This window comes from Globicephala melas, chromosome 13 (assembly GCF_963455315.2).
Source record: "Globicephala melas chromosome 13, mGloMel1.2, whole genome shotgun sequence".
In the NCBI taxonomy this organism is placed as follows: Eukaryota; Metazoa; Chordata; class Mammalia; order Artiodactyla; family Delphinidae; genus Globicephala; species Globicephala melas.
The window spans coordinates 64,863,963-64,879,442 of NC_083326.1; the positions used below are offsets into that span (position 1 = coordinate 64,863,963).

Sequence of the window (15,480 nt, forward strand, 5' to 3'; positions counted from 1 at the left end):
CTTGGGGGGCACACAGGGCACACGCAGAAACCTTTTAGCAAGGATGGCTCGGGAATCCCAAACCGTATGGCTGGGGGCAGAGGAGGGAACCAGGCAGCTGCAGCCCCAGGACCTGGGGCAGGGTCTGCCGTCCCACCCTGAAGGCTGCCAGGCAGGACGGGGCAGCTCTGAGCTGAGCAGAAGGAAAGAACTGCTAACGGAGGGAAGCGTCCAAAGAAGGGGCCATCCAGAGGGGAGTGGGCGCCCTGTCCTGACAGCAGTCAAGCACAGGGGAGCAGGGCCAGCACAGCGTGGCTGCCCAGGTGGGCCCAGTCGAGGGCCGTATGGCATCAGCACCTGCTGGGGTGTGTGGCAGGCCTGGGGGGAGGCAAGGCGGGTGGGTCACGTGCATGGCAGCCTCGGAAAGGCAGCAGGGGTGCAGGGGGGCCCCCGGGGGCAGGCAGGGAAATCAGAGAAGGTCAGAGGAGGGGAAGGGGGTTCATGAAGGAGGTCAGAGGGCAGGCGGGGGGGCACAGAGGGCAGGGGGCCCTATCAGGACAGCCCCTCCCCCATTATCTCCCATATTAGGGCTCCACGGCACACTTCACTTGGGTAAGAGTTCCATTGTCCCTTGGGGAAAACAAGGTTTGAGACCATGGGAGGCGACCATCCAGCCCTGACGCTCCCGAGCCCACAGCCTGGGCGCGCGGCCCACTCACATTTCTTCTGCTGCTCCCGGATGTTCTCCCTCCACTCGGCCCGCTCATAGTCGGATGAGATCAGGAATGTGTAACTCTGGGGGTGGGGGAGAGCACACCCGTTATCTCAACCCCGGCTGAGCGGGCACCCAGTGGATCCAGGGCTCCGTCCTGGTCGCCGCGTGGAGCCTGCAGCACGCCCACAGGAGGCACGAGCATCTCCGCGCTGCAGGCCGGCGGAGCTGGGGCGGCTGTGCTCACAGCACTGCTCGTCCCTCCCTGCACCCTCCGCCCCTCCTGCTGCGCCTGGGTCAGGGCGTGACGAATCAGAGCGTAGGGCCACCGGGGTCACCAGGTGGGACCTGCAGAGGGGAGGGCTGATGCCCACAGGCCGGGCCCATGACGCAGAGGAAAGGCTCCCGCAAAGCCCACCGGCTGCCCCCCATGGGCTGCCCCCCGACAAGTGCATGATGCCCGTGGAGGGAAAGGCCCTGGCTACAGAGGCAGCAGAAGCCACTCAGGAGAGAAGCTGTCTCTCTGGCCCAAGAGGTCCCGGACAGCATTTCTGCACCGAGGGCTGGGTCTGCACAGCCCTGCAAGCCCCCTGCCCTATTGAGACGCCCTGGAGACCCCATCACCTCCCAGCCACGGGGGCTCCGGCCCAAAGCCCCAGAGAGCAGCCTGTGTGCCACGCTGGGCACTCACCTTGCCGTTGCGGCTGTGCACGCGGAAGGCCATGCTGGGGGACATGAGCAAGAGCAGCGACTCCTGCTCCGAGAGCTTCTTCCGCAGCCTCTCGATGGCCTTGCTGCCCTTGTTCGCTCTCTGTGGGCAGAGGGCACGGTCACGTTTCCAGCCCTGGCCCAGCGCGGCCCGCTCCCACTCTGCCTGCCCCACCACCCCTCGGTCCTCGGTCCGTGGAGGACGGGAGACCGTCTGGCGGCCCAGCGTGGACAGGGTCTCGGCCACAGCGTCCAGGCCCGGCATAGATTGCTGGATGTGCTCAGCCCATCCTTCTTAAGGGATTAAGTTCTTCCTCTCACAAACCTCCCTTTTTTCACTTGCTCCGAACTTAGACAATGTGAAGGGGCCTGTCGTGACCCCAAAGGCCCCTCCCTGCTCCCGGATCTGCCACATTTCAGCATCAGGTCCCCCGGGAGTGACTGCGAGGGTCCTGATGGAGGGTGACATGCACCCCCAGGACCTGGCTAGGAAAACTCTCCCTGTCGCATGTCATGTTCCTCCCTCCTGAAGCCCTCTGTCCCCGGGGGAGGCTGTGCTGCCTGCCACTAGGCAGAGGGTATGGCTCGGATGGGTGAGTGGTGGCAGAGAGCTTGACAGCCCCGCGGATGCAGCCCTGGCTCCCCTCTGCCTCGGGACACTCTGCCATGGGGGCCACGGGTCCGTCGGGACGAATAAACAACCCAGAGTTCATGCCGGTCCTGGGGCTCCTGTGCTTTCCCCATCCTGTGCGGTTTGCAGTACAGAAGGTTGGGTAGGGTGAGGGCTGAGAAGGACCCCTGTCCTGCTGCACCCACCTCAGCAGGGTGTCCCTGGACATCAACCTTCTGGGGACCCCCCTTGTCTTTGGCCACTGTGAGGCACCAGCTCTGGCCTGGGCTGACCCTACAGGCGAGGGGTTCATCCTCACTGTTCCTCCAGAACACTGTTCCTCTCCAGAAACAACCAGGGGCCTGCTGGGTGCAGACCAGACCCCGTGGAGGGGCCGTGTTTCCGCCCAGCCTGGGATTTGCTCCGGATCAGGGCAGTTATAAGAGGGACAGAGGGGCACCTCCCCCCACCCCATCCTGGATGGCTCCATGCCTGACAGGAGGCCTGGCACTGCGAGGGCTCACAGGGGTCCCAGCAGGTCCCAGAGACCAGAAGTGGGGTCAGATGCCCTGCAGAACTCGCCCGCCTGCCAGCGTGAGGGGATGCTGCCCACTCGAGCCGCAGAGCCCGGCCTGGCACCACCTCCCAGCCCCACCTTCTCTCTCTGGATGTCACTCTTGATCTGGGAGATCTTGATCTTCATGGCATCCAGCTCCTCATCCAGCACCAGGGGGATGTTGGGTGTGGCTTCCGCGTCGTCTACTGTCTGGAAGCTGAGATCCGTGAGCGGGATGTACCATTTGCAGTCATATTGCTGGGTTTTGCTGGGTGGGGGGAGGGGCAGGTTAACAGGCTGGCCACCTTCCTTTGCTTAAGTCACTGCTTTCGACTCTGGGGAACCCTAAGCTCATGGCCACGAAGTTTACCTGACCTTCAAACTCTGCTCATGGTCCCTGAGACAGGCTGGGATAAGGCCACAGGCAGACACTGGCGATCCAGCCTCGGTGACCCCTGGGGAGGGTCATCGTGCACGTGTGACCCAGGCCCCACGGGTCTGACAAGCCCTCATCCACCCTACTCTGTGCTGACGGTGGTGGCTCACAGGCTCCCTGACGCGGGAGACCACCTAGGCCGCCAATGACAGTCAGAAGAGGACTGCAGACACGTCCAGAGCTGTAGAGTTTGAGGGGCTGCAAATCTACCCAGTGTAATCCCTCCCTCGACAAATGGGGAAACCAAGGCTCTCTTCTGATTAAATCCACTCAGCGTGGCGATGGCAGAATGGGGTGAAGAGCCCAGTTCTGGTTCTTCCCAGACATTCTTTCCTCCATTCCAGCCACTGCTTCCCAGCCCCCGGCCCCCCACTGCTGCAACCTGTGTGGTCTGATCCCTGGGGGTTTGGGTGGGGTCTGCAGGCCAATGCTGAGAATCACTTAGAAGCCACCATGATCTCGGGAAGACAAAATGTAGGGATCACCTAGTGATGCCCTCCAAGGACAGGGGAGGGGCAGCCAGTGTCCATCCCCCACCTGCACCAGACCCTGCAGCCCCCCGACCTGTCTGGGTCACGACATGACAGCCCCTCCATTGCACCTGAAGTCACAGTCAACAGCCTGGTCACCCACCCAGACCCTGAATGTCTCCAGATTCCTAATGATGAACTTTGACCTTGAGCCTGGCATCACGTCCAGTTGGAAACAGAATGTAGCTTAACGAGAGCAGCCTGGCAACAGGTTACGACCTCTCGAGACTCACTGGAAAGAACACCAGGTCTCCTCCTGTAGAAACCACCCCATGCCCCGGGGACCCCCCCCTCGGCCGGGGCCGCACCGCCACTCACCCTCCGCTCTGCTTCTTGAGCTTGGTGCACAGGAGCAGGTCAGTGAAGAGGAAGACGTGCCGCAGCTTGCGGGCCCCCTCCACCAGCTCCACCATGAAGCTGTCCTTCAGCAGCTGCCGGTGCTGCAGGGGGCGGGGGGCTGGTCAGGGCAGGGGCGGCCAGGGCCTCCACTCCCCCCACCTCCAACCCTCACACCCACTTCCCAGCGCTCCTTCCACCTCATCCGCCCGCAAGCACACACGCCAAACGCCTTGCTCTTTGTTCATCAAAGTTCCCAAGCCCCAGACAGAGTCACAGCCACTGGCCTGGAGGCCGGAGGAGACACTGCAGCCAAGGCGACTGGAGAGCCCTTCTGAGCAGGGAGGCCCACACACCCCCAGGACGGGCCTGGAGACCCAGGCAAGAGGCCGGCCACGTGGAGCGGGGACATTCTCGTACGGGGACCGTCAAGGCTCAGGTAACAAGAGCTTGGGGCTCGGCCTAGAGGGGACTGCCTGGTAAGGGGGGAGGAGATGGGCCGGGAGAACTCCGAGAGGGGGCAGTCACGCTAAGGGCTGGGCCTGGATCTGAGGGAATCAGGAGGCTGGGCAGGGGTCCCCCAGCTGGGACCCCACATTCTAGTCCTTCTGAGGTCAGTGCCCACTGATGGTAGGGGCCCACCTAGGGGCTTTACACCTCTGATGCCCACCCCTGACCCTCAGGCATCCTCGAAGGAGCAGGGAGACTAGAGGCACCAGTTCCCAGCAAGCCCTGTGCCTCTCTGCCCCTGGGGGCTTCATCTGAAAGACAAGGGATGGTCCCATGGCTCACAAGTTTCCAGGGCACATGGAGGTAAGTCGGTAATTCAGTGGACAAACTGCCTGCCACCTCATCCGGGCTGGCGCCGTGCTGTGCCGAGGACACAGAGACAGGATGAGAGGCTGCCCCACGCGCCCCGGGTGTGCTGTGCCAGCACGTGGCCTGTCATTGGATGTGACCCTCCTGCTGTGGTTGAGTCCTCGTGCCCACTTCGAAGATGAGAGCCTGAGCCTCAGGGAGCTCCACCATCCACCCCAGGCAGCACAGGGAGCGAGCGGGGACACTCGGGGGTCTGTGCTCAGGAGGAAAGAGACCAGGTGCTCAATGGGGACCCTGCCCGCCTGGCCTCAGAGAAGGCCCCCGAGAAAGGGCAACTTCCCACCCCTCTCTGTGATGGCCTGGGAAGGGTCCGGAGGGTCAGGCACACACACCACAGGGGGCAAAGACTCACAGCATCTGCCTACCCCTGTCACCCCCCCCAACAGCCCCCCCAACCCCCCCCCCCCAAGCAGGTCTGGGCACCTGGCTCCACTGCCACCTGCCACCTGAGGTTCTTCTCAGGGAACCTGTGCATCCCTGAACTCCCCCCACACTCTCAGCAGGAGCCCCCGAGAAGCAAATGCAGCCTGGGCCAGGCCCCCCAACACCCCCACATCACCGTCATGCGCAGCTCGGCTCACAGCAGCCGGCCAGGCCCTGGCACGGAGACCGGATGATTTACATGGGAGCCGCCAGTGCCAACCAGACCATAAGTGGGAGGGCAGGAGGGCTGCCCAGGCGCCCAGGCCGTGACCCATCGTCACTGCCCTCCCCCGCCTGCTGTGGGCATAGGCAAGCCCCGCGTCCGCACCCATGGGAAGCACAGAAGCATGTGCACCTGGGGACACGGCCATGCAGCACTGAAGACCTGGGCAGCCTGACTGCGGGGTCTGTGCCGGGGGGAGGTCCTGGGACACTGAGGTCCTCGAGGAACGCCCCCTCGGCAGGGACACGCAGATGGTCTTCCAGCCCAGGAGGCAGGACCAAGGGACATTCTGTGAGGAGGGGTGGACTGCAGTCCTTTCTCCACACAAAGGAGCTGAGCTTCTGGCCACTGCCAGCAGAGGGCCCCCGACGTCCAGCTCAGAGGTGGATTCGCCCCCTCTGTCAGCAGGTCAGAATCGTCCAGGGTCCCAGCCCTGATGGAGCCCCCTGCAGGCCCTTCCCCTCCTCCCCGCCGGGTCCTGCCGCTCACAGGTTCATCCAAAATCCCACCCCAGCCACCAACTTCATCCTCCAGAGGCCACCAGCATCACCCTGGCACTTGTGGCAGCCCCGTACATCCACCCATCCGTGGTAGTAGACACGGGCTCAGACGGCAGCCCTGCGGGGCTCTGATGGGTGGACTCAGTTGCCCGGCCCCTCCCCATGCACCCCTGCCTGTGCAAATCCTCATCTTTCCAGGAGAAGCCCCCCACCCCATGACGTCCTGGCCTGAGCCTTGCTCTGTGCTGCACCCCGTCTCCGAGGGCCACACGAGGTGCACAGTGCGGGGAGTGGACGGTGTGGCTGTCCTCTGAGCGCTGTAGGATTTTCTCACCACGAGCTTCCCCATCGTGGCAGATGTCCTCCCTCCCAAGGAGGCCCCAGGCCTCACTTCTGAACCCCAGCCCACCCTGGGGTCCTGCAGTGGCTCAAACAGAAATTGCGCAGATGGGCAGGAAGGGTCTCCCAGCTCCAGGAAAGCAGGGCTCCCACCCACGATACTGGCAAATCCACGAAGGGAGCCTGGACCCTGGCCCAGGAGTCAGGCCTCATTCTGTCTCTATCTGTGGACCCCAGCCCCCAGCTCTCGAGGTCGTTCGTCCTAGGCAGTGGTGTAGGTGTGGATCTGCCTGAATCCTGGTCTAGCCGCCACCTATCTCCCTTACTGTGCTCCTGACGGAGAACCCTGAATGAAGGCGCGTGCGACTCAGACACCTTTCAGTGTCACCGGCCTTTCTCCCCGATTCGTGGCTGAGGCACCCAAGCGATTCCCCTCAAGGAGCAGACACCACAGGTCAACAGGACCAGATGCTGGTGGGGATGGGGTGGGCGCAGGTAGAAGCCCTGCCCCCATGAAGCACCGGCCCCTACACACTTCCCACTCAGGCGCCCCGGGACCCCGACCATGGGTCCACGGGGAAGGAGGCCTGGGATACAGATGCGGGCTCAAGGGCCTGGCTGACAACTGCCAGGCGACATCTGATTTTCCTCAATTCCCGAAGGCAGCTGCTTCCAATGACCTGAAGAGCAAGGAGGCGCTTCTCCCCGGGGAACCTAAGTGCAGCGGGAGACACAGGCGCAGACCCAGCACCCACAGAAGGACTCGCACAGCTGCTTCCCAGGAGGGCGGTGCTCCTATAAAGGAACTGCCTGCGAGACAGCATGGTGTCCCAGGAGGGGAGACCAGGCAGCACGAACCCGACAGGGACAGGAGTCTTGGCGGAAGCAAATCCCGAGTCTGGTGAGACCGTGTGAACTGCAGACAAGGGAGGCCGAGCACTCAGGTACCACTTCCCACACAGGTGTGGGAGCACAGGGCTGAGAGCAGCCTGCCCGCCAGCCCCAAGTCCTGGAGGGTCAGCCTCGGCGCCGCCGAGCACCTGGCACGCTAACGGGAAGAGGAGTGGTTCCGAGCGGCAGCTACAGTAAGGTTTGCTGCCAGCCCACGTGTTGCTGGGCCATACGGCTCCTGTCCCTGCACGAGACCCCAGAGGCCGCGGGTCCGCCCCCCCGCCCCGCGGTGCCGCTTCCAACGAAAGATGCTCACACTAGACGCCGCCCCTGACTGGCACACCTCTGCCATCTCGCTGCGAGCTGCCTGGCACCGGGCTGGGCCCCTCCCGGGAAGGAGCGGAGGTGGCAGGGGTGGCGTCTGAGCCCCTCTGTTCCACACCCTATCATCTACGATGTGCAGAGAGATGGAGACTGGGATGGGCTGTCAGAGAGGGAGGGAGGAGGGGAAGGAGAGCCCTCCTGGCCGAAGAAGTCAACCACTTTCGTTCTCCAGCTGTTCTCTGGCCGCAAACACAAACCACACGCCCCTCCCCTTCATCCGCTTTAAAGTCCTTAAACCCACTGTTAACTGTATGTTAATGAAAGAACACTCAAGAGGAACCGAGTGGTCCCCAGCACACAAATGCCATCCTCCTTCTCACCGCTCTCCTTAGCTGGGGACCCTGATCCGGCAGGGTGTGCGGTGCCCGGGACATAACCCCCCAAGTGAGGCCCGCACCCCTGAAACCACACCCCGATGCCCTGCACAATGGCCTGGGTTCACCCTGCCAGGGTCAAGGGCCCCCAAGTCCAGGCGTTTCTGTGTTGGGCTGAGCTGTGTGGATACAGTGGGCCCCACGCCCACCTCTGCTCGGCCGCCACGCTCACCTCTCCCTTCTTCACGGTCATGGACTGCCGGCGGGGCGTGATCTCCTCGTTAATGCTGGACAGGAAGTTCTGCGAGATGCGGAGGGCGTCTTGCAGCAGCAGGTGGTCGGGGTGGCTAGAGGGGGTGTGTTTCAGCAAGTCCTGCATTGGACGAAGGATGGAGTCAGAGCAGCCCCGGCATCTCTGCTGTGAGAGCCGCAGACGCGCTGGGTGTGACCTGGGGCCGCCTCTCACCATGGCTTGGGCCGCGCGGCAGCACTTGTGCGAGCACTGTGCCGGGAGCAGGCCCCTAACGGCGCCCCACAAGCCTATGCTGTTTGCACGTTGCAGAGAGGGGCTCCACGCTACAGGTCTGGGGCAGGTTTCTCTACCTGGGCCCTGGTGACATGCAGGGCTGGTTTTGGTGGGGGCTGTCCGGGCACTGGAGGATGCTGGCACCGTCCCTGGCCTCTGCCCATTCGATGGCAGTGGCGCCCCCTCACGTGTGGTTGTGACAAGCAAAAATTTCCCTGGACATTGTCACAGGTCCCCTGGGGCAGAACCCATCCTGGTCCGCCGGTCCATGTGAGGTCAGGAGAAAGCCCCTGACCTTCCCAGCTCCTCCTCTTTTATTTATTTATTTATTTTTTTGTGGTACGCAGGCCTCTCACTGTTGTGGCCTCTCCCGTTGCAGAGCACAGGCTCCGGACGCGCAGGCTTAGCGGCCATGGCTCACGGGCCCAGCCGCTCTGCAGCATGTGGGATCTTCCCGGACCGGGGCATGAACCTGTGTCCCCTGCATCGACAGGCGGACTCTCAACCACTGCGCCACCAGGGAAGCCCCCGGCTCCTCCTCTTTTAGATCAGAGCCTGAGAATCCTTCTCTACTGCAAATGCACATAATTTGTGCTCAAAGTCTACGGCTTCCTGGTTCAGAGAAACAAAACCCTCTTAGCTCCCAAATCCTAGAGCAAAGAGAACCTGGGGAGATGAAGTAAGCTCAGGGGAGGCTCTGGTGTTGGGGATCCCAGTCCCCCCCCACCGCTCCTGGTGGCTCTGGCTTCCCCCTGCCAGGCCTGGGCTCATCGTGGTGAGGGAACCAAATAAAGGATCTCCAGGACTCTGATGGGCCACCGGCCAGAGCCTCCCAAACCGCAAATCTCAGCTTATCTCCCTCCATCCAGGAACTCTTAGTCAGAGGATGGTAAGAAGTTCTGAAACGTGCACTGGATGGAAAACCACGCAGCTTAAAAATGAACAAGGCAGAGCTGTTTGGGCCAAAGTGGGACAACTGCCACAATATAACATTAAGGGGTAAAAAGCCACATGTGGAATGGTATGCACAGCACAACACCGTCTGAGTGATTTAGAAAGATGCCACGTGTGTTGGCATAAAGATCCTTGTGGTGGTGGCTCCTTTGTGCGGAGGAAGCAAGACAGGAAACGGACACTTCAAACACTTCTGTGACTTGGTTGTACATTTTTAAAAAAATGTGCATGTCGGGCTTCCCTGGTGGCGCAGTGGTTAAGAATCCGCCTGCCAGTGCAGGGGATCCAGGTTCGAGCTCTAGTCCGGAAGATCCCACATGTCACAGAGCAACTAAACCCGTGTGCCACAACTACTGAGCCTGTGCTCTAGAGTCCGCAAGCCACAACTACTGAACCCACGTGCCACAACTACTGAAGCCCACGTGCCTAGAGCCCGTGCTCCGCAACAAGAGAAGCCACCACAATGAGAAGCCCGTGCACCGCAACGAAGAGTAGCCCCTGCTCGCCGCAACTAGAGAGAGCCCGCGCAACAACGAAGACCCAACATAGCCAAAATAAATAAATAAATTTATTTAAAAAAAAAATGTGCATGTAAGACTTACTCTAAATACAGACAAATAGGATCACCTGGCAGGATCGGGGGCCTTTTTTCCCCTGCTTTTGTTTCTCAGTATTAAGACGATCACTTAATAATGTGCAAGTGACTCCCCACTGCCTTTAGGAGCAGCCCCGCCAGGTGGGCCTCCCTGCACACCCTCTCCGCACACGTTCTCCTGGCTGGAGAATGTGGTCTGACCACAGCCGCGGGATGCACCTGCCATTGGTGCTCCAAGCTGTGCTATGTGTCCCCGCCCTCTCCCCCGGGGAAGCTTCTCCACCCACAAGCCTCTGTCCATGTGGGACGGGATGCTCCCTACCTGTACCCGCTCTGATGAGGCATCTGCAACACCTGGCGAGCCTGCTGCGTTCCCCCCTCCCACCCCCAGGAGCCCAGGGATGGCAGAGGTGCCTCACTTCTGCATCCTCAGTACAGGTGCGTGGCAGAAAAGGGGGCAGGTGGGCAAAATTGACAGATATCGGTGTCAGCCCCAGGACAGAAGCCAAGAACCCCAGGGCAAGGAGGCCCCGGGCCCGAGGGACTCACATGCAGGACCAGTGTGCTCCTCGTGACCCGGTCCACAGGCTTGTAGAGCAGGGCTGCGGAGAGACGAAGGGTGAGAGAAGGCTGACCGCCCGCCTGCCCACCCACCCTCACTGCAAGGGTGGAGGTGGGGGCAGCCTCAGCCTCCACATTCCCTGGGAACCCCACCTCCCCTCCGCTCAGTGACAAGGTTGAACCCGACGCATTGGAAGGTCGGAAACATGGCTGTGAGCCTTCAGTCTGTGACACCAGTGCCAGGTCCAGGGCTGAGCAGAACCCGAGCCTGCGTGGCTGACAGCAGCAAGCATTCAAAGGCCTCCGTGTTGACGGCCCCCCGGCCTGGGTCAGGGAGCTGGCCAGCACTCTGGGGAGGAAGCGCCGGCGCAGATCCCAGGCCGGGGGTGCTGACCAGCACGCTGCTCTCCGTGCGTATCCAAGCCTGAGGCTGAGATGCGGCTCTTGGTTTTATAAGCGTTTTTGGACCCCTGGACGCCGGCAGCATGGAGCCCCAACCGGCCAGGGCCATCCCCGCTTTTCCATGGTGGGCACAGCCCATCACGGGCTCAGGCGCTTCACGTGTTCTCACATGTAGGGTGGAGCTCCGCCCAGAACCCCCACGACTAGTGCAGGGCATGCACTGTTATCCCCATTTTACAGAAATGGGGGAAACCGGCTCAGAGGGCGGTGTAGCTGTGGCCCCGGCCCTCGTCTGCTGTTCTCTGTGAGCGTAACTCCTCCCAAGACCCTAACAGCCAGAAACGGGAAGTACCTTGTTGCTCCTGAGCTCACTCTGCCCAGAGGGATGAGGGCAAACACACTTGGCCCTGACCCCTGCCCAGCCACTCTGCATCTGCGTTCTACATGGTCCTTTCCACCCTAAACCTGTTTTATCATCTGAAACAAGGGAAGACAAGAGCCTCCTGCAGGGCCGTTGGGACAAGATGACACTGCAAATGCCCGGCAGTGCCTGCTTTGTGGGCTTCCGACAACTCCCACCCCTTCCTGGTTCCCTGCCCCACCCCCACCCCCCACTGGTGGCGACAGGTCCTGACCCTGTCCCTCCGCACCCACGATGGCCAGTGCTGCTCCCTCCCCATCCCCCCACCCCCCACTACTGGAAATCTGGAGCAGCAGAGGGGCCGGAGTGTGACCCAGCTGGGTGCCCTGGCTGCTCCTGTCTGCTGGCAGCGGCCGCCACCACAGGGGCATGCAGGGGCTTCGGCACGGAGAACTCACTTTCCAGAGAGTTCTTGGTCGTTTGGTCCTTGGCATCCTTGTTGCTTCTGGCTCTCAGGTTCTGCAAAGAGAAAAGCACGTTTTCCACAGGGCAGATGAAGCAGCTCTGATGTGTCAGTGAGTTCACGGTCAGGAACCTTCAGCAGAACTCTCACCCTCCTCTCACCGCTGAGAAGCCTAGATGTGGCAAACCTCTGGGCCACAGCCTGCAGAACGGGGCCAACTGAGCACACGCTCGCCCTGGATGACGCTGCTGACATCAGGATCAGAAATTCTCTATTCTAAGGGGCTGTCCTATGCACCCTGGGATGTTGAATAGCATCCTATGGGTGCAGCAGCACCCTCTCCTCCTGCTGTGACAATCTAAAACGTCCCCCGGCATTGCTAAGTGTCTCCAGGGGACAAAATCAGCGCTGGTTGAGAACCTCTGACGCAGAGGATCCTGCAAACCAAGGCAATTGGCAATGCCCCTCCTGGGTGCACAGATCAGCTTTCCTGGAGCAGTTAAACAACGTGCAAGGGGCTGGTGGGTCAGAAAGAAGAGCACTCAGCTTCGGGGAGGCCAGGGCAGGCCGCTGGCATGCACTCTGCCTCCACCCCAGCCTCCCCTCCCCTGACTTTGCAAACGTCCTTGCCCAGGAAGTAAGCAGAGCTTTTTAGTGGGTGGGTCATTTTTCAACACAACCGTGTCAAAGGCACTGCTGATTTGGTCCAAGGTACCAAGAGAAATGTGGATAAAAGGTCCCTGTGTGCCTGAAATAGTCTCTGGAAAGAAGCTGTGGCTAATCCCAGTACGAGACTTCTGAGTGAACAGAAGACACAGCACAGGAATGGGAAGGGGCCTGGAGATGACCGTCCCAACCTCTCAGGCTGTGGGAAACCTCTTGGGACTAGAAAACATAGTGTATTTTAAGCTCACGGGGGCCAAACTCACAATGCACCTTGGTGCCTCTCCTGAGAATTTAGCTCCCCTCAATAACTCCTCCATCCATCTGCCTCAGCAGCTCCCAGAGGGTGGGCGGGGGGATGAGGGGGTGTGAGAGCTCAAAACTGCAAAAATTAGGTGCCGCTCACATGAGCCAGGGCAGCAGCCCACGCGCCAAGGGCCCCTGGAAGGTGCGATGAACGTGGGCACCTTGAGCATCTCGGGGCTCTGGGAGGCCTGCCTTGAGAAAACTTACAAGTTTGGTTTAACCCCACATTTCCCAAACTGACTAGACTCCGGAAGCCCTTTTCACATGATTCCTGTTACCTACTTTTTATCTGGGGAGCTCGAGCTTGCAGAACCCATCTCAGGCAACTCCAGTCTGACTGGACACTGCAGCACACCCATTTCTCAGGCCAGTCCTGGGAGACGTGAAGGACCACTGCTCCACCCTGCCTGTCCTTGGAGATGGACATCCAGTCCCCATGGCCGAGCTCTGACCCCGCAGAATGCAACTCCCCACACCTCTAAATGGCCTGCTTCTTCTGCGTCCTTTTGGTTCATTTCACTGTCTGTGTGGCTCTAATTTCTCTGGGGCTTTTTTGAAACATGGATGGAAAACCAAAGTGGATACCACCTGATGGTAAAAGTTTCACAGAACCGGCATTTGGCCGCCCCGAACCCCGTCCTGCTGCCTGTGCCTGTGCCTGGTTGGTGGGACCATGTGACTCCCGGTTGGTATCCCACCGTCGCTTCCTCCCTCCTCTGTAGACACCTGTCCTGGTGGACGTGAACTTGGCTCCATTTAACCATAGCCTGCTCTTAAAAGATTATGACTCTAATTTGTCAAAGTCGCCTGGGACTTGGCGCCAGCATTCCAGCTGTTAGGAGTATGCGGGCTGCTAGTTTAATGAACTAAAGAGAGGAACAGACCCAATGCTGCAGGCAAACGAGGGCAGCTTCAGAGGGAAGTGTGGAGCCAGCCTGCAGCCCTGGGTGCATGTAGCCCGTTACCAGAGGCACCAGGTGGGGAGCAGGGCACCCACGGGCTCTGGGGAACGGTGTGGCACGTTATCACCATGGGAGACGCCGGTGCTGGGACCCACAGGGCCCAGCCCCCGTGATAAATTATAAAACAGCACAAATCCCCTGGAACAAAGCCCAGGTGTGACAGTCGGGGTACGATCGTATCCCAGCAAGAGACCCTCCCCTGCCTATTTCTAGTTTCCGTTTCTCTTCCTAAAGCTGGGGTTTCACTTGGAGGTCTTCCCACCCAGAATCCTTGTTTGGCGGGGAAGGCAGGTCAGGGCTCTGAGGACTACAGGCCTGGGAAGAAGAAAGTATCATTCAACTGCCACGGGCAGAAGCAGGATGGAGCGGGGCAGGGAGGACCTGGCATGGCCACCGGCCCCCGATGGCCACCCGTCTTCTGCATCCAGGGGGCTCTTCCGAGGCCCCTTGTGCTAACACTCCAGGGCTTGAGGTTTCAGAGCCCCCGGGCCGATGCAGTGCCCAGCCTGCAGCTTCCTCCCACGCGGGTCGACAGAACGCACACCAGCCCCATTCCCCGGGCCGGATGCAGACCCCAGAGGAGCAGAGCATGACACCTCCCCACCTGCTCTCCATCCGCAAGGTGCAAAGTCGGCCTCAGGACTCGAGTGTCGAGACCTCTGTTAATGGGGCAGAACTATGGACACCCCGAACTACACACAGACAGTGCAAGTCTGTCCGGGGTACCCCAGAGCTGGGCCCTGGCCGCTGGCGAGGCAGGGTGCTCCTCGGGCTGCTCCGTCTGTCTGCTCATGACGACCCACAGGCATCCGGAAACAGAGCTGAGGTTCACAACCAGACCTTAGTTTGCTGTGCCTTCTTCTCCCGGGTCACGGTGTGCCAACGACCAGCCCACAGCCCACCCTCAGGAGGTGGAGGGGCGCACCTGTCTGAACAGCGTCACGCGTACCTCAGAGATTTCTGCAAACTGAGCGTTGGCCTGACAGCACTTCTCAGCCGTTTCTATGGCAACTCCGTAGTTGTCCACAAAGGCCCGGTACACACCCAGCTGGCTGGCCTGCAGGGAGGAAGGAAGAGAGTGTGGGACAGGTGTAGGGCAGGTGTGGGACAGGTGCGGGACAGGCAGTCTCCATCCCTCTGGGTAACGGGCTTCTATGCACGGCTCTGGAGGAAGCCCAGGTGCAGCAGACAGTGCAGGGCTGTGGGAAACGCAGCTCCTCCACGCTGTCACTGCCTCCCACCTGCTTCCCCTCCCCACGCGCTAAGCATGCTTCCTGCTTCCAAAGCGACACATTGAGAAGTGACTCACAGCCCCGGGCGGGTAGCAGTTCTCTTCATCCTCCCACCCCACTCATTTAAATGAGGCCACCAGCAGCAGCTGAAGTTCCAGGATATCAGTGAATGTGGCTGAGCGTCTCCAGCAGGTGGGGTGGAGCGGCCCCTTCGCATCCTGGCAGCGGGAGACCTCAGTGGACCCATCCCTGGCCTGAGGGGCCACTGCTCTGCTCCTATCTGATCTCTTCAGACACGCAAGAAACACTCAGTTGAGCTGCCCTTGGAGAAGAGGGGCTCACGCTGCCCAGACATGAGCCCAGCCCAGACCTGGCAACGGGGCCCAGGTGTCATGCTACACACCTGGCAGGTGGGAGACCTCTGCTGCCGCGTGCAAGGCGAGAGGTGTTTGTTTGTCCTGTTCTCAACCAAAGGCATTAATAGAGTGTCTCCTCACTCGGCCTCCTGCTCTGACACTCAGTTGAGTAAAGACTTCCATGGTTGGGGGGAGGTGTCCTGTGCGCAGCCACCACCATTGCTGGGCCCCAGGTCACCTCCAGAGGCAGCAGGGAAACCCCGGCCTGGGGTGTAAGGG

General features: G+C 60.9%; 1 protein-coding gene across 2 annotated transcripts in view; it reads right to left on the minus strand.

Annotated features, from left to right (window-relative positions):
• The window catches only part of BCR (BCR activator of RhoGEF and GTPase), a 99,526-nt gene that overhangs the window by 23,266 nt on the left and 60,780 nt on the right, over positions 1-15,480 (minus strand). For both annotated transcript variants that reach the window (XM_030836201.2, XM_030836202.2), the window contains exons 5-12: positions 14,563-14,670; positions 11,678-11,738; positions 10,445-10,497; positions 8,053-8,193; positions 3,850-3,971; positions 2,665-2,833; positions 1,383-1,502; positions 699-774 (exon numbers count right to left, since the gene is read on the minus strand). In XM_030836201.2, coding sequence (XP_030692061.1) covers positions 699-774; positions 1,383-1,502; positions 2,665-2,833; positions 3,850-3,971; positions 8,053-8,193; positions 10,445-10,497; positions 11,678-11,738; positions 14,563-14,670 — 850 coding nt within the window. The remainder of the gene's footprint in view (positions 1-698; positions 775-1,382; positions 1,503-2,664; positions 2,834-3,849; positions 3,972-8,052; positions 8,194-10,444; positions 10,498-11,677; positions 11,739-14,562; positions 14,671-15,480) is intronic.